This window comes from Parasteatoda tepidariorum, chromosome 10 (assembly GCF_043381705.1).
Source record: "Parasteatoda tepidariorum isolate YZ-2023 chromosome 10, CAS_Ptep_4.0, whole genome shotgun sequence".
NCBI classification, from domain to species: Eukaryota; Metazoa; Arthropoda; class Arachnida; order Araneae; family Theridiidae; genus Parasteatoda; species Parasteatoda tepidariorum.
In genome coordinates this window covers 58558972-58577880 of record NC_092213.1, presented here as the reverse complement: position 1 = coordinate 58577880, position 18909 = coordinate 58558972, and the positions used below count along the sequence as shown (strand labels likewise).

General features: G+C 29.2%; 1 protein-coding gene across 1 annotated transcript in view; it reads left to right on the top strand.

The window, feature by feature from the left end:
* The first annotated feature begins 10461 nt into the window (after positions 1-10461).
* The window catches only part of LOC107436124 (pruning defect 1), a 24361-nt gene continuing 15913 nt past the window's right edge, over positions 10462-18909 (top strand). Inside the window, exons 1-5 of the mRNA XM_071187115.1 lie at positions 10462-11034; positions 12203-12306; positions 15955-16189; positions 18608-18670; positions 18767-18847. Coding sequence (XP_071043216.1) covers positions 10936-11034; positions 12203-12306; positions 15955-16189; positions 18608-18670; positions 18767-18847 — 582 coding nt within the window. The 5' untranslated portion in view covers positions 10462-10935. The remainder of the gene's footprint in view (positions 11035-12202; positions 12307-15954; positions 16190-18607; positions 18671-18766; positions 18848-18909) is intronic.

The following is an 18909-nucleotide window of genomic DNA, read 5'->3' as shown; positions in this document are numbered from 1 at the left end:
TTGGCATGTGACATTTTTAGCGGCAATCATTGGTCGATTTTCTAGCGTTGCCATTCGGGGAGTTGTAATGAGGCTTTTTTTTGTCGCCGTGTAAGAGAAACATATATATGGATAATAATGTTATAAAATAGTTTAGAGACTCGCTAAAATGAAAGTTACAATAGAAAATTAAAGAAAAACCAAATAATATTTTCAAAAATAAAATTAAAAATATATAAATTAAAATTCCGTCATAACAATTAAGAATAGCAGATGCAATCATCTTCACAGTAAGTTTGTCGCTATAAGCAACTGTGCATATTTTAAGGTTAAAAAGACCCATTTACCTCTTTTACTCTTATTTCGTACAACTACTTAGATTTAAAAAAGCAGATAAAGAGTAAACTGCTTTTTCCTACAGGCTGTAGACAGAATTGCGTAGCTCTATACTTTATGTAAAATCGAACTATCTGCAAGAAAAATATTTTATTAACAAGTTTTCAAATCATAACAAGTTTTTGCTACGAAATGGAATAGCAGTACCTTTTGAGGACTTAGATTAAAGTTATATCGTAACTTATCTAGAAAGGGTCTTGCTTTTAAATTTTTTTTATGCAATATTACTCGCTTAAACAGTGGAAAAATGCATTTTTCCAAAACTATTTTGACGTAATATAAGATAGGTAATAATTTTTTATCTGGCTAAAAACGTACAATTTTGTGCCTTAATATTGGCATTTTCGCGGGTACATAGAAATTTGTCGTAATATCGGGGTTCTCGTAATATATCATTTTCGTCATATCGAGCTTTTATTATATATTCCCCTATACCACTTTTATTTCTATCATTTGACCACATTCGCTATTTATTTAGTTCGTGTGCTATTACTAATTCTTCTTGATTTTATTTACTTAAAGACTATTAAATTTGTGTTTATTTTTATAAATACAAATTATTGTTTTGCGTTAATTTAGTATTTGACAGGATGTTGTCATATTCAATCCATCAAATCCAAACCGGAACGTTATCCAAGAATTTAAACGATGTGAGATGTTAATATGTTTTGGTGATAAATTATCTATTTCGCCAACAGGACCGCTGACTTTTCACTTTGCCGGTCGTATTTCTTAAAGTCATGCTTCACAGATTCAGAAAGATCAAGAGTGGGCTAATATGCTCATAATTCCTGCTTGAACCTCACCTTCCTCCATTGCCTTCCACAATGCCGCTTTGTGGATTATATTACCACTCATCTCTGATTGTCAATCTGCAATCACTGAACCTGTTTGACCTTTTCAGACTTCATTAGGTTAATAATACATTGAAAGTATCCCCTCTGAAAGAAATTATGGAAGTGATGAATCTTCTTAAGAAAACCATAACTGCTTACAGGAAGAACAAAAAAAAATTATTCTATGTAAAAATGCGCAAACATGCATTATTTTGTTCCGTGTTAGGAAAATAAAATTAAAAGGGCTTGATGCCCCTTACCCTGTAAAAAAGCGACTTCTATATATTTTAATCTAATAAATATTTAAAAAGATTTCTAACTATAGAAAGGCTTGAAACTATGTTTTATTTTATTACAGTCGTTGAACGGCAAACAAAATTTTGAGTTTACGGCTATTAATCTTCAACTCTGTAGCCTTGTAATTTTGAACCCAATCCAAAAAACAATGAAACTCCTAAATCAAGTATTGGGAGAAATTCGCCTTCATGGAGAACAAACTCGCATTTGCGTTACATGGAGAGGAAAACCTCCCACGATTTGCCTGACGGCAAGGGAACACTAACCCATGATCCGCCTACCACATAGGATATTTTACGTCAGCACTGTGGTCTGTGCGAGCTCGGGTGCGGAATTCGTATGGGACATCAATTGCTGGGTTTTGAACCCTGGACACCTCATTAGGAAGCGAGCTTTCTATCCCCTTGAGCCACCACGGCTGTTGAAGCTATATTGTGTTTTACCGATAGGACCATGATAGCAATATTTTCTGGCTCACAGTATCGTACATGAGATGAGCCTTTCCGATTCCAGCGGCCCATGATCACACTGACGTGACTTTAATTTGGAACATTTAATTAAAATTTTTAACTGAAACTAGATGCAGGTTGAAGTCCGTTATAATTTCATATAATGTCTCACAAGCGTTGACCTTCAACACGCGCTTAAGTTTCAACATGCGCTTAAGTTTCGTTTTTTCTTCTTTTTTTTTTAATCATCCAGAAAGTTTAAACATGTAAACAACTGCACGTGTCTGGCTCTTTTGAGTCGATTGTGGACGTGAATTATACTGTGCTCTGANATTAAATGGTGCGGAATTCGTATGGGACATCAATTGCTGGGTTTTGAACCCTGGACACCTCATTAGGAAGCGAGCTTTCTATCCCCTTGAGCCACCACGGCTGTTGAAGCTATATTGTGTTATACCGATAAGATCATATTTTCTGGCTCACAGTATCGTACATGAGATGAGCCTTTCCGATTTTAGTGGCCCATGATCACACTGACGTGACTTTAATTTGGAACGTTTAATTAAAATTTTTAACTGATGGAGGTTGAAGTCCGTTATAATTTCATATAATGTCTCACAAGGGTTGACCTTCAACACGCGCTTAAGTTTCAACATGCGCTTAAGTTTCGTTTTTTCTTCTTTTTTTTTTAATCATCCAGAAAGTTTAAACATGTAAACAACTGCACGTGTCTGGCTCTTTTGAGTCGATTGTGGACGTGAATTATACTGTGCTCTGATTTTTTGTTTATATTTTTTACATTTTGATTAAGAAAAAAATGGAATACTTATTGATTTATGTGGGTGAAGATTTGTTCATAGCAATTTGGGGTGAGTTTGTATTGTATTATAGCTTTTTGTATGTTTTGGTCAGTCGGCAATTGTTTTTTTTTAAAAATCGCGAAAGTATTATTACAGAATATTCAGATACTATCAATCATAATAAATGGCAACTTTCAACGTATTTAATATTTGTAATGATTTTACACGAATTTTTAAAAGATATTAGGCTTAACGGGCAAAATCACCTGGTAACGTATGTGCGCATAATCTCGGAGCGTGCGATCCTAGGAAAGTGCATCTTTATCCTTTCGCCGAACGGATTAAGCCATTTTTTTTCCCAAACGTGACATTTTTTCATCGTAATGAAACTGTTCCTTTTGTATTGTTTCCAGATAGTCATACTAAATCCATTCAACAGTAAAAAAAAAAAAAATATTACATCTTCCTTGATGCATAATAGCATGCAAAATTTGCACTTTAATGGAATGTTATATTGAAGTGAACCAGGTTTATGTTCAAATTGAACTATCAAGTTTGAGAGTCAAACAGGCTTGAATACTTCGCATTTTTTGTTTCCTTGAAATTTCCAGGAAATGTCACTTTTGTAAAACTATAAGACACTTTTATTTATTTATTTATTTATTTTTATTTTATGTTTTTGGGAAGGTTAAAACCTCTCCTAAGATCCTCTGGAATTTTGAGAAATGCGCCTCTATTTTCATCCGGCAATAATTTTTATCATATCTGTGAACCGCATTATTGACCATTATTTTGTGTTCTTCTACTTAAACAATAAAAATTAAAAAATAAATGCTTTCAGTGGACCTTTGTATCTAAGTTCAAAGGTTATTCAACCATCTTCGAAATAAGGCTATTTTCTTAGACTGCCAAAATCAACTAGTGCCCACAGTGAACCTCAAAAGTATGTATTTCTGGGAATCTACTAATTACTAATTTAGTTACTAATTAGTATAGTAACTAAAAGAAATCAACATTTGTGACCTTAAAATAAACCTTAAAGTAGGAAGAAGCAAAAATTTTGCGCAACTTTCAAGGTTCCTGTGTAAATGAATACATATATAGTTATAGAAAAACTGTTAATTGTTTTAACAATGTGATTTGAGCCTAACATGAATATCTGTAGTCAATGTAAGCTTTAGTCTCTAACAAAAGTTTACTGAGGGAGAGGAGGAAAAGGGGAAAAACTTATTTGTTGCAATCTAGACAAGTGATATAATATTTCCGATGAATTTTTTTACTCTGGATCGAATGAAATCACACCCCTCCCAAGTCGCTAAATCTAATAGTTAAGAAATTATTTAAGTTTTATAAGGAAAAAGAGCAAAATCTGAGTCATTCCTATAAGCGCGTCTGATATTGATATCCAGGCAAGTGAGGTATTGATTCGAATGAATAGTTAAAGCAATCGATAGGAAGACTTCAATGCACTAACTGTTTAAAAGTTATTAAAGTTTTAAGTTGGTATAACCTAAAAAGTACACAACCATATTTTTATACATTAATCTTTAAATATTATATAATAATTAAAGATTTGAATACAATATTATTTAATAAGTACCATTTAATTATGATTAATCTAACTTAAATGGTACTAATTTAATTAAATATGTTAAATTCAAATATTTATTGATAAAACAAATTATAGATCAATTAGAATTAAAACTGAAATAATTGTAGAATTTTTGAGTAAATGTTTCTAAGTATTCATCAATATACTATATAAACAATAATTAAATTAAATTTTTTTATATTTAATTTCATGAACTAAATACTTTTATTCACATAACATGCGTGAAATGAACCATCTATATTTTACTATTAATACAAGAATTTTTTAAATACTACTAGCTTTTTTCGCTCATTTTGATTTTTGCATCCGAATTTTAATAAATAAATAAATTACCTAATTAAATAATATCGTTTTTTAATTATTTTAGTGCTGCCATCTGTTTTCCAGTTAAGACAACAATGATAAAACAATTGACACGGAAATACATCGAAAAGTTTTTTATGCAGGCAATAGTTTATAACAAATTAAAAAATTCATTATAAATATATTATAAGTACGTTGTAAATATATTATACGTAAAGAGCAATTCAGTAAACTAAAAAATTTAAAATTCAATCAAGTTTAAAACTGTTAGCTATGAAATTCTTTTTTAAAGGCTTGTATTTAAGGTTGTAAGGCTTGTCTACCCTAGCATAAATATGTAATATATTTATGATTTATTTTATTTTTTTTAAAGAAAAAAAAAAAGAAAGAAAAAATTTTTTTTTAAAGATTTAGTTGTATTTTTTTTGTCACAATTTTTTTTAAATCGACGAAACGTCTAACGACAAAATAGCAATAAGATGCAGTTACGCACAAAAATTATTTAAATTTTAATAATTGTAAATAAAAAATTACTACTATCTTTATGGTAAAAAAAAAAAATATTTAATTTAAATGAGATGATTTTCTTAATGTTCAATCGTAAAAATTTTAAATTAGCCTTTGATGATTTTTTACATTTATTAAATATTTTGATAATTTTACTTTTATAACTACCTCATTTTAAGTGACATAATTTTGATAAAAAAAATTTATAATTGGCATCTAATTTATAAAAATTTAAGTTGAAAGTTATTGAAAAGGAATAAAATAAAATAATCATTTTCACCCTAGTTGTACACCATGTAAATTATTTCCACCAATGTTTTACCTTATTTAATTACAGTTATGCTTTCATTTTTGGAAAGAAATTCAAATCATAAAAATTTGGAAAAAAATTTATTTATTTATTTTATTTATTTCTCCGTGTCTTAGAGCATTATGAAAATTTGAACGGCTGGAAAATAACCTAGTTTTTCCCTTCACTGATAAGTAAATCGGTAAATCAGTGAATTAATTCATATGGTTATAAGTACGAAAAAATAAGTTTAAAATCACATAATTTTCTGTTTTAATTTTCTAACTTTATTATACTTATTATATACGCTATTATTTTACTACATTTAATATTTATTTCAACTCCACCAAATTATTAAAAAATTCCAGTATTAAAATATCGTAACATCAGTGTTTAAGGCGATCAATTTAAAGATGCATTTTACTTCGCGTAAAATTTTGGAGGTGAATAGACAATTGCAATACGAGGAAATTAAATATTAACATTGAATACTTGAAGAATTATTGTGTCGAAAAATTGCAGTAAAAAGATGATGCATGGACCGCTTTGAAGAATACCCCCCCCCNTCAAAAGAAAAAAAAACTACAGAGTAGAAATTGAACGTTCTAAAAAGTCAATTTTCGTTGGTAAAATTGACGCAATGTCCCTTTTTTTTTCGAACTTCTAAATTGTTTGAAAATTTTTAACTTTTTCAAAGCTTTTTTTTAAATTTTTTTTTCTTCCACTTTTGCTTTAAATATTATAAACAACAATCTATAGCTGTCGGAAAATTTGCTTACCTTTCGAAATTTTTAGTGCACAATCTCGCATTTGAGACGACTTTGAAAGCAACAAAAAAGAGAGTAACCCTGCTGTCTTTCTTTCTCATACACATATCTTAATAAACATTTATTTTAAAATGCATAACAACATAAAAAACTTATATCAAGAAGAGTAAAAACAATTTCCCATATATTCTGTAATGATATCATGTTTCGTGTTCGAGTAGGAAAATTAGATACATATGAAATACAGTCAAACCCCGCTATAGTGAACACGGTTTATAGTGAACTCCCGGATATAGTGAACGAAATGTTCGATCCCGTGCATTGCTATACACTCATAATGTTATTTTTTGTGGATAAAGTGAACTAAAAAAGTGAGGAAGTTGGATATNACCCTGCTGTCTTTCTTTCTCATACACATATCTTAATAAATATTTATTTTAAAATGTATAACAACATAAAAAACTTATATCAAGAAGAGTAAAAACAATTTCCCATATATTCTGTAATGATATCATGTTTCGTGTTCGAGTAGGAAAATTAGATACATATAAAATACAGTCAAACCCCGCTATAGTGAACACGGTTTATAGTGAACTCCCGGATATAGTGAACAAAATGTTCGATCCCGTGCCTTGCTATACACGCATATTGTTATTCTTTGTGGATATTGTGAAATAAAAAATTGAGGTAGAGTGATATTATGAACTTTTTCTGTCTTCGACTGATTTTTTTTTAATAATTTTGAAATATGTACTTCGAATTAAATATTTATACTGATTTTTAAATCCATCCATAGAGTGAAATGTAGCGATAAGTATTTTTTCTTGTTTGCTTCTTTTATCTCACTTTTCCATCCCTAAACAAAGGCCAACCCAGGCAGATATATGGACAAATTTTTCCCTGCATCACCTAAAAATTTCGGATTTTTTTTTTTACACCAGACGAAGATTAATAAAAAATAAAAGCGAGTTAACACATTTTTTGTTACTACGTATTATTTTTCAGTCATTTTTGTATTTCATTTTTTTGGTCATTAATTTAAATAATGTATAAGAAAAAGAAGGAGATCGGAACCATTAATTAAAATTGTTTGCGCAACGGATATAGTGCACTCCCGGTTATAGTGAACCGAAATTTCGATCCCTTGAAGGTTCACTATAGTGGGGTTCGACGTATATATATATATGTAGATATATATATATAAATTTGCGAGCATATTTAAAAGATATTTCTAATAATGGGTGAAATAGTTTGAAATTCAGACTTCATGAATTGTGTGTAGGCTGTGTTTACGTTCTTAAATTAGAAATCATATTTTTGTTTTACTAAATCAGCTATCGAAGTAATTTAAATTTGATTTTCCTCCGATATTAATTTCATTTTTAAAATGTGTACATGCTCTTTTTTGGATATGTTTGTTTTTTCTTCTTACTTTAAATTTTGGTTTGCAGCTAGCATTGTGATATACACTTAACAGCCACATTTATAAGAATCGTACAGAGTGTTTTAATACAATGCTTTCGAACTTCCAAGGGGAGGCAGCATCGACTGGTCTTAATGCCAGAAATGTGATCGTACGTCACTAGAACGACTTATCTATTATAAAATTCCAATAGTTGAATTATCATACAATCAGTCCTTTTTTATTTATAAAATACACTTTAAACAGTATATAGACTTACAAATAGTTTTTTTTTTTTTATTTATAAAAAGTCAAGAAAATGAGAATTAATAATAATAGTTGTTAGTTGTATACAGAGTAAAAAAAATATGTTCAAAACTAACAGACTATGATTAAGTTACCGTTTTTCTGGCTCTATGGGAACTCCAAAAATCTCGGTAATTTTTACTGATGCGTTTAGTTATAATTTTGGTAAAATTAACAATAAAATAATGTTCCATAGCATAAGATCAAATTTAGTAAATGCGGTAATTTCATCATGGTACCTTGGAGCATAGCCATTTAGTCGGTAAAATGTATTTTTTTATTCATTTTTTTTTTTACTAAATGTGTGACATTAAAAACTAAACTAATATTAAAACCAGAATTCTTACTAAGCCGTTGTCACATAAACTGAAAAAATGCTAAATGAATGCTTTAAATACCATATATTTAGATTTTTATTATCAGAATTACGATTTGCTTTACTAGAAAAGTAATTACACTACAATAAGGTAATTTCACCAGAAATATTTTCTCCCCGTACTGACATAAATTCCTGAAATGAAATACTTTGTCAGTTCACGATTCTTCACTGTCAAATTACAGTATAATATTAACAAACACAAATTTAATGTTACTGAAATAATTGCAGATTATAGGCGAGCTCGAGCTGTGTTAAATTCGATTATTAAATATTGTTATCGAACCCGTTACATACAATAAATTACTCTTATATCAGTTTATGATTTTATTTTTACATATCTCGAAAACTTTCACCAATTTTGATTAACTAACAATATGCATGATGCGTGTTTCTCTCTCTTGTTTGCAATTAAGTTGAAGGTTTATTAGTATCTCTCAATATGTACTTTTAAATTGGAATGGTAGTAGTAAACTGTAAAAAGAAATTATACATTTTAACGTCCCGCTTTTTTTTTTCTCTTTTACCGTCTCGAATGCGTCAATATTTTTAAGTTCATTATTTAATTTTAAGTAAAAAAGAATAAAAAATGCTTATGAAACGAAATTTTAATGTCAATAGAAAAAAAATCAAGTTTTTATGAATAATTTAGAATAGATTTTTAAGTTTAAAACTTCACATAAACTTTTCTACGGGTATGAAGGAGTATTAATAAATTATGAACTATAAATTATTTGATTACCCAAGGCAAACTGCAGTTTTGGAGCAACCTTTATGTAATTGAAATAAGCTCAGTCGAGTTGTTACAAATAAGGCTCCTATACTCCAATTCAGGGGCTCTAGTAACAAATGGTGAATTACGTATCCCAGCTGTATTATAAGTTCCAGGATCGATATTGAGTCAGCGAGTTTGTTGCTGAGGAGATTGTGTGTGACACGGATTCCACATGCTATTTGACATCCACAAATCAACGTGTATATTTTTATATGCAACTACTTATTTCTTGCTCTAGTTAATATGATTTCACTCTGAACTTATTTACTGGGATGAATTACACTGGACGTGGGATGAAATGCAATGGAAGTAATATCGCAAAAAAAATCTTTTTCGTATATACATAACACATGAGATAATAGCAACCGCCACCACCATATCGACCAAATATTGTGCCTTCGAATTTGTTTATTTAATAATAATAATACGAAGAAGAAAAAAATTATACATTTAAAAAAAATATAAACTCGTTCTGGGTTTTACAGATCAATGAATGACTTTTGAATTCAATCTGGAAAATCGTTAAACTGCGCTACCCTAAAGTGCTCGACTTCGCGCGCAGATCGTTGGGCTACTGAAGCGGGGGTGCTATCCTCTCTGCAGAGGATCAAAATTCGCGATCGCAACACTCGAATACGCCATCTGGGGAGAGACCGGTTTCATGCCTTTAGCCCTTCTCCCTTCCCTCTCCTTCTCTTTTCGGTTGTATAGGAATGTACTACGATAATTTCCCTTTTCTTAATATTTTTCCTTTTTATTTCATAAAAATATTTTTTTAAATTTCTATGATACTTTTCTTCAGAACTATGTTTAATGTAGTTTTCAGTTCCATATAGTTTTTCAAGTTAAAAGATTTTAATCTATGTGAAAATCAAGAGAGAAACTAACGCACTTCCTTCCTCTATGACTTTCCACACGCTAATGGGGAAAGCATGTGAAGTGTTGCCATAGGAAAAGAGTTCTGCTCTACGCCACCTGCAGCCCATCATTTCGATCGCCAATTGTGATGGCATGTCTTCGGATCATCCTCAGGGATGTTTCCCAGACCGTCGCCAATAGCCCATTGTGCAGCTCTAGTGCGACGTAAATGAACTACAACAACAACAACAATCTGGATAAGTTCAGATAACGCCTTGCCAGTAATCGAACTGAAGTAAACATCACCAAAGCACCCCTCTTTATGTAATTAATTTTAAAAAAATGTAAACTGTCATCAAATTGCTTATAATAATATAAAATCCACATTATTTTTCACTATTTTATGATTGTTTGGATCATTTTCATTCATGCGTAATTGGGTATAATATAGCCCACGTCACAGGTTGTGTTGTTCCTACTAAATTTAACCCATGAACGGCATTTTCTGCGAGCCTAACTTCAAGCCACAAATAAACAAACGAAGTGTTCGATCGTTTAAATAGCTGCTCGCCAGATTTTATTGCATTATAAAGAAAAGTTATTGAAAATAAATACAGCTAAATAAACAACAACAACTAAAACAAATAACAACAACTACTAATAACAATAACTAAATAAACAACAACTAAATTCCATTCGTTTAGCATTGCGTCATATGTTGCTCCTACTAAATCGAAGTAGTTGTGTTTTTTTCATATTATACCCAATTGGATCCTTACTCTCTTCGCCATCTTGACCTAAATCCTTTACTATTTATTAACTCCAACTTCAACTTCTATAAAGTATCAACAAACAACAAGACATAATGAAACTTTCTCCATCCTGGTTGATTTTAATGTGAAACTTAATCAATTTCTTCAAGCAATTTTTTTAATTATGATTCTAAGCCTATTCACATCTTCATCCATTTGATCGCTGGTACTATGGTATCTAATATACCTATCGCTGGTACATTCTCTATTGATACAAATGAAGATTCCAAAGATCGCATATTATTTACTCTTCAGGTAGCTGTAAAACAGGTAAGTTCCCCTATTTCGTGCTTCGGAGTGAAGTACAATATTAATACAAGACATTTATTCATGCAATTGCTTATACTATTAGATTTATTGTTTGAATATCGTGTAGATGTTTGAATTTTCTACTGCGCAATCGGAGTTTTTGAGTCAAAATAATTAGCTTGTTTCGAACAAAGTTAATTGAAATCTTGCAATCTAAATTCATAAAGATAATCACTAAATAAATAATGATATTGCATTGAAATTTACTCAATTTAATTGTGATTGTTTAATTTGTAATTAATTGTTAGTAACTATATCGAAAAAAAAATCTAAAGAGGAAATATTGTTATAAGAGGTAGTTTTAGGGGAAGAGTTGTTTCGAAAGTTAGGAAGATTAAAAATTTCCGTATCATTATCTGTAATAGCCGGTCAAAAAAAAAGAGAAAAAAATCACAGATGGGGACAAACTACATGTTTTTTCTTATTAAAGTTTGCAAGTTAGAATTCCTTTTACTTGGTCTGGCTATTGTAGTTGTCGCAACAGATTACCAATAAGAAAATACCTCCTTCAAATTTTATAAGTACGAACGAAACAACAACTTTTAAGGGATATTTCCCTATCGTAATATGTTGTGCCAATTACAATTGCCAAAACACCAAATAGATTTTATAGACTTGAAAATTGAAAAACAAAAAACATGCATAGATGTTTTCTTATTGTGGCTACGAGTTATACGTTGGTGTTCTTGTTTGTGATGTTTTTTTTTTTTCTTTCATGGATTCATGAACCATTGCCCAGAAGAGCTAAGATTTGGTGATTATTCTACTGCAAATCATGATACGGAAATCTTTCCTATTTAAATTTTATACTTGTAATTATATTTTATTCAATAAGAAAAAATTGAGAAAATAAACGTATCAGAATTCATAATATAGCTTTGTATGCTAAAGTCTTACAAGAATTATTCCATTTTTCACTGTTTCATAGTCCTTAATCATTTGAATATGATGTTATAATTGAATGCACAGTCTCAATTATAGCTTCAAATTCAAATGTCTCAATTATAGCATCAAATTCAAATATAAAAGCTTTTAAGGTATAGGTTGCATACAAATGTTTTGTGTTATGATTTAGATTTACAATTTCTGTCTAATAATTTTATGCTTTAAAATTATTAATTCTTTACAGATACAGCATTGTTATAGTTTACAAAGTGAAGGTAATGATCTTACAGTTGAGGTTAGAGAAGTTAAGCAGCTTTGTGAAAGTATTGACAAAGCACTTTTTCATGGGTAATAATTTCTTTACAATTTATATTATGTAATTAATCTTTAATGGAGAGTGTGGTACCTTGGAATTTGAGCAATTTGTAAGAACCTAATGGCAACAGTAGCATTTTTTACAGTATTGATTAGTAATTTTTTAATTAAATAACCAAAATTAACTTTAACTGTGATAAAGTAATTTAAAAAGAAGAGTTTTTTTTTTCTTTCCCTAATGTAAATACTAAATAGAGGTTCATTTCTGAAGAGATCGTTAAACATTTAGTTATTCAGTTTTGATTTTTCAGTTTAGTTTAGTTAATTAATTAGTTTAGTTCTTCGGTTTTAATTCTTCAACTTAATTCGATCACTATCTCTTCCAATTAAGAAGTATATTTCTTCTTGCATTATGAATATTATACGTGCTTAACTATAATTTGTATAAAGCTGTACCAATTAAGTGACTGAAAATCATTTAGAAATAATTTAGATTGGAAATGTTTTTAATTTATCATAAGTGAAATATTTGTTGTATGTTTTCATTCTCTAATGAATGAGACTTCTTTTACAAATGTGTACATTTCCCAGTTACAGTAACCATTAATATTGACTAAATACTATTTTATAGTAGATTTAGGGAGAAGAGATTGAATGTTTTATTGATCATTGTTACCTGATTTTGTTTTTTTTCTGCATTCTGCATTTTTATTTTATTATTAGGAAATATATTTTAATCTACTTAATATTGACTGAAATGAAATTTAAAGAAAAATGAACACATTAGCTGGAAGTTATCTAAGGACACCTTTATAAGTTCATTGACTTTTTTTGATTGAGGCTACAATCTCTATAATTAAGTTGGAAACTTTTGTGGCAGCCCTTATATTCTTTGTGCTTGATAAAAATTATTATAACAATAAAGAAAGAAAGCTATGTGGATAAACTTATCTCATAAGTTCTTAAACAAAATGTGTATCACTCCCTGTGGCAGAATTTTTTTTTGTTTTTTTTTTGAGCTATCTGCCACAAAAATCTCTATCACTATTGTCTTTCTGGAAGATACTTTTAATAATAACAAACATATATGTTACTAATTTAAAATAACAAAAGCATTATGTTTACAAAAAAAATTATATATATATTTTTTTAATAAAGCGTGTAATAATTTTTTATTCTAATATTATGGGTGATATTTTTGCATTTTGTTGGTGGGTGGAAACACACAAATTTATTCTTTCTTCGCATTTTGTAAATAAACATCACAAAAAAGAAAATCATAACATTCTAAGTAGTAATTGCCGGAAAAAAAACCTGACGAAACCACTCAAATCGAACTTCTTAAATGCGCTTTTCATTTGTTTTAGTAAATAATATCCTATAAAAAAATATCAGATAAAAAAACTATGAAGAAATCAATAGCAATAACTGCCAAAAATTCAATAAAATTATTGCCTTACGTACATACTCAAATGCATGATCCAAATTTTTTATATTGTTTGAAATATATTGGGATATTTTAAATCCATGTGGAAATCAATATCAATTAACTGCTGAAAATACAATCGCAACATTACATTGATTTACGATACTATAGATCAGGGGTGGCCAAGTCGAGCCATTTTTCAAAATTTAAAATTTTTCGTGAGCCGCAATTAAATACAAATTTCAAAGGTATACAAAAGAGGTATCAATTTTTTTTTTACTTAAATTATATTTATTGAAAACATATAAGTAAAAGTACAAAATATGTGCATTGAATTCAAAATTAAACACATTTATTTTACTTCTCTTGATAATTCTTTAAAATTTAGTGAATAATTGGTGACAGCACTTCTCAGCAATTCTTTGAGATGCTTGTTAGTTAATACTGATCGGTGTTTGGATCTTACCAATTTTAAAGTGGAATAAAATTATTCACTTGAGTACGTTGCTCCGAATATTGAAATCATTCGACAAGCAGCCCTTTTTAATACAGGATACTTCGAATCTGGTACAAATTTCCAAACGTCAGTACGTAATCGACGTCGACTTATATTTTAATTGTAGAGCTTGATCTTCTTGCACCTCAATTAGTTCTAATTCTCCCAATGATTTTTGTGTCATAATTATATTGGAAATGGAGAACTCACCTTAAATTAAACAACGTTGCACTTAGTCTTTCATATCAGTTCTCGGTAATTTAAAAAACATTTTGAAACACATACGGAACGATAATTTTTTTTAAATATAATAGCACAAAAAGGAAAAGAGAATTCTGGTACATTTATCGAGAGCCACAAATAATCATTCAAAGATCCGCATGTGGTTCAGGAGCCGCAGGTTGGCCTCCCTGCTATAGATTTAAATTGAGCCAGTCAAAAAGTGATTATCTAAATGCAGGATTCAAATATTACGTGTAAAATGCTGTAGAAAAGAAATTTAATTTTTTTTAAAAATCGTTTAATCGTTCTACANGGTTATAATCAGGGTTTGTTGATTTAAATCATGATTTAAATCGTGATTTAAATCAAGCTGATTTAAATCAACAAACCCTGCTACATAGTCGAGCCATTTTTCAAAATTTAAAATTTTCGTGAGCCACAATTAAATATATATTTCAAAGGTATACAAAAAAGGTATAAAAAATTTTTTTTTACATAAATTATATTTATTGAAAACATATAAGTAAAAGTACAAAATATGTGCATTGAATTTGAAATTAAATGCATTTATTTTACTTCTCTTGATAATTCTTTAAAATTTAGTGAATAATTGGTGACAGCACTTCTCAGCAATTCTTTGAGATGCTTGTTGGTTGATACTGATCGGTGTTTGGATTTTACTAATTTTAAAGTGGAATAAAATTATTCACTCGAGTATGTTGCTCCGAATATTCAAATCATTCGACAAGCACCCCTTTTTAATACAGGATACTTCAAATCTGGTACAAATTTCCAAAAGTCAGTAATCGACGTCGACATATATTTTAATTGTAGAGCTTGATCTTCTTGCACCTCAATTAGTTCTAATTCTCCCAATGATTTTTGTGTCATAATTATATTGGAAATGGAGAACTCACCTTAAATTAAACAACGTTGCACTTAGTCTTTCATATCAGTTCTCGGTAATTTAAAAAACATTTTGAAACACATACGGAACGATAATTTTTTTTAAATATAATAGCACAAAAAGGAAAAGAGAATTCTGGTACATTTATCGAGAGCCACAAATAATCATTCAAAGATCCGCATGTGGTTCAGGAGCCGCAGGTTGGCCTCCCTGCTATAGATTTAAATTGAGCCAGTCAAAAAGTGATTATCTAAATGCAGGATTCAAATATTACGTGTAAAATGCTGTAGAAAAGAAATTTAATTTTTTTTAAAAATCGTTTAATCGTTCTACAAGAACTGTGTAACGTTCTACGATATTGTTGCCATGTTGTTGCGATTCTGCCGCAGGGTATAACTAATACTGAAATATTAAAAATAGATGAAATATAAGCTTGTTATGAACTAAAATATAAACTGGGCACAGAAAATAATGAAATGGAAAAATAACAATTAAAGAAACTTGTTTTAACATGCCCCTATACCAAAATGGTAGTCTCATGCTCTGGCATTCCCAACTAAAAACAATTTTCTTTCATTTTGTTAAAAGTTTGTGTTCATTTAATTTAACGATAAGTTGCATTTCTTTTAGCTTAAAATGTTATGACAAAGGATACTGGTGTTTTGTGAAGGAGTTTACTCACAGTTGTACCAGTGACTTTCTGAAAAAGCTAAAAAACGCACAGACTGATGTACAACGTGGTCGAGCATGGCTGAGTTTAGCGCTGAAAGAAGCAACTTTGGAAAGCTATTTTCGCTCCTTCTCACAAAATGGAAAACTATTAAAAAAACACTATAAATCTCTTGCCTTGTTATGTGATGAACAGGTATGTTTACTTAATGCGAAAGCAGCACAAATAGTTTCATATAAACTGACATACTATACTTTTTAACATATTGAAGAATTTTCCTCAGTGTTTATTGTCACTGCATTACATAACCGAAACTGTGTAGTATGTCTGTTTACACAGAAATATTTTATATAAGCTCTTTTAACATAGATAGCTTAATTCATATGTAGCACAAAGTTAACAATTTCTTCACTATGTATATTTACAGTTCAATAATCATACTAATTTTTAAGAAAAAGTTTCTTCCTTAAAGGCATTACAGGCCAAAGCCTATTCCAACTACAGTTTTTGCCATCTGATCCTATCTGTGAAAAGGCTCTTCCAGTTTCCCTTATTTGTTAGCTCTTTTCCAGCAAGTAAAGTCACCTAATTGGTGGTTTTTATTGATTCCTGTTTCCCATGGGTTTAGTAAAAGAGAGCTTTTTTACTGGGTTTGTCCTTTGTATTATCAGATCAAAATAATCCAAGCCATCGTAGCCTTTTATGATTTTGTTTGTACTTTTGGTAAATTTCAAAGTTATACTAAGATTTCCAGCTATTATTCTCTTGGACTGCTCCAAATATTTTTCTTAAAATTTTCCGCTCTAAGGTCAATAATTTTTTTTATATAATATATAATTTTTGTTTTTATAAAATAAATCGAGATTTTTGTGGTCCATAGCATTTATTTGACATAAAGAGTCTGTTTATCTCAATGGTCAAATCATTGTTTGTAGTGATCTGGCTACAAGATATTTGAACTGAGAAAACTCATTGAAAGGTGTAATTTTGCACTGTAAATGACTATGGATTAGGTAAAATTGAAAGTCCCCATGAATTTCGTTTTATCTTCAAAACGAAAAAGTTAAGTGATTCATAATATTATATACTAGCTTTTTCTGATAACCCATTAAACCATCTGTTGAAATATCATTCAATAGAAAACCATTCCTGTTTTTCACAATACTATATCAAATCTTGCTACAGTGGCTGGAAAATTTTAAATCCCCTTCTGTTAGCTAAAATAGTTTTCATGTTGACAATATGTTTTCCTTGTTTTTATCTGACAGAATATTCTCAGTAGATACAAATATGTCACATTCTCTAGAGAAGAATAAGCATAAGAACTGTCTGTGTATGTAGTTAACATACTATTTTGGTTTTTTTTTAGCTGTCTAATATAGTGAGACATCTTCAACTTATAGCCTTCCTCTCACCCTAATTAATAATTATTAATGGTTAATAAATATACTATTTTGTCCTCTTTATCATTTTCTCATTATTTTTAATTTTTAATAGATTTAAAGTCATTCAAATAATTTATAATAAATTTATAAATTGAATAATTAAAATTTTTTGTTGTAATAATAATTTCTAATGAAAACCTTAAGACCATAAATAAAGATGGCACATGTTGCTATCCAGTGAAATATAAACTTCTAAGTGTTAAAGAACGTAAATGGGCTGATGGAAATTATACTTTAAAGTTAGATTTAACTTCTTTGTTAAATAAATTATCAATGTCTTTGAACACTAAGCATATTATTTTAATAATTTGTAGCCATAATTTGGCTCACTAGGAGCGCTTTTTTATGATAAAAAATAATATGCTTTCTTCAAGAAAGTTGGGGATTATGTATATATTAAGATTAAAAGCTTTCTTCAAATATTAATAATAAATTAGAAAATTTGTTATCTAAATTAAAAGAATTGTATAATATTTTAATACCCAGATACAATTTCCATTTTAAGTTAACATATTAGAAATTGTGCATAGTTCCATTACTATGTAGGTATTTTAAACATGCTATGGTTTGATTATTTATAAATTGTAAGCTTATTTTATACTTTCTTTAATAACTCAAATAGAAATATTTTTCTAGTATCTGCGTTAAAAATTAGGTTTAGTAAGGACGTTATTTAGCAGTAGCTACTTCTTACACTGAAAGGATCTCTTCATAAAAAGTATAACAACATAGTTTAAATCTGCTGAACTGTTCCTAAAATGTATATGTGTTGCTGCTTAAAAATTCCAAACTATATCACTGTAAATTATACAATCAATCTAATTTATGAAATAAAGCATATTAAAGAACCATTAACATTATTCTACACATATAAAAGTCCTTGCTGCAATTTTCTAATTATCAGCAATTTTTCTTTTCTATTTCATGGGCTTAAAGATATAATCATTATATCTCCCTCTCTCCATCTGCAATAATTTAGAAAAAGCGGTTTATAAAAAATAAAAAAAATTTTTTTTAATATAAACTTGTTAGTAAACATCCTTTAAATCTGAAAATATTTTTTTTGATATTTTTTGTTCATTATTGTACATAGCTTTATGTAAAATCAAATTACTTAGCATAGATATAGTGTCATCATTTTCTTTTTTACCCTTCCACACTATTTTAGAGAATGCAGCTAATATTGATGTTAATGGCAGGATTGGAGTATGTTCCTATCGACTTAGATGTGGTAAATATTTAATTTATCATTTATATATATATTTTTTTAATTATATAGTATACAATTTGGTTTTATTTTCCATAAAATTTAACTTTAATTTTACAGCAAAAAATAATGTTTGGAAGTGGCCTATCTTTTTTTGATGGGTTTACATCTTTAAGGTCTTATAGTTATCCAAGCTCGCAAGTAAGACTCTTTTATCTTTCAGTATTTTTGTGTTTACACAGTGTTTTCACTACAGCGCGAGA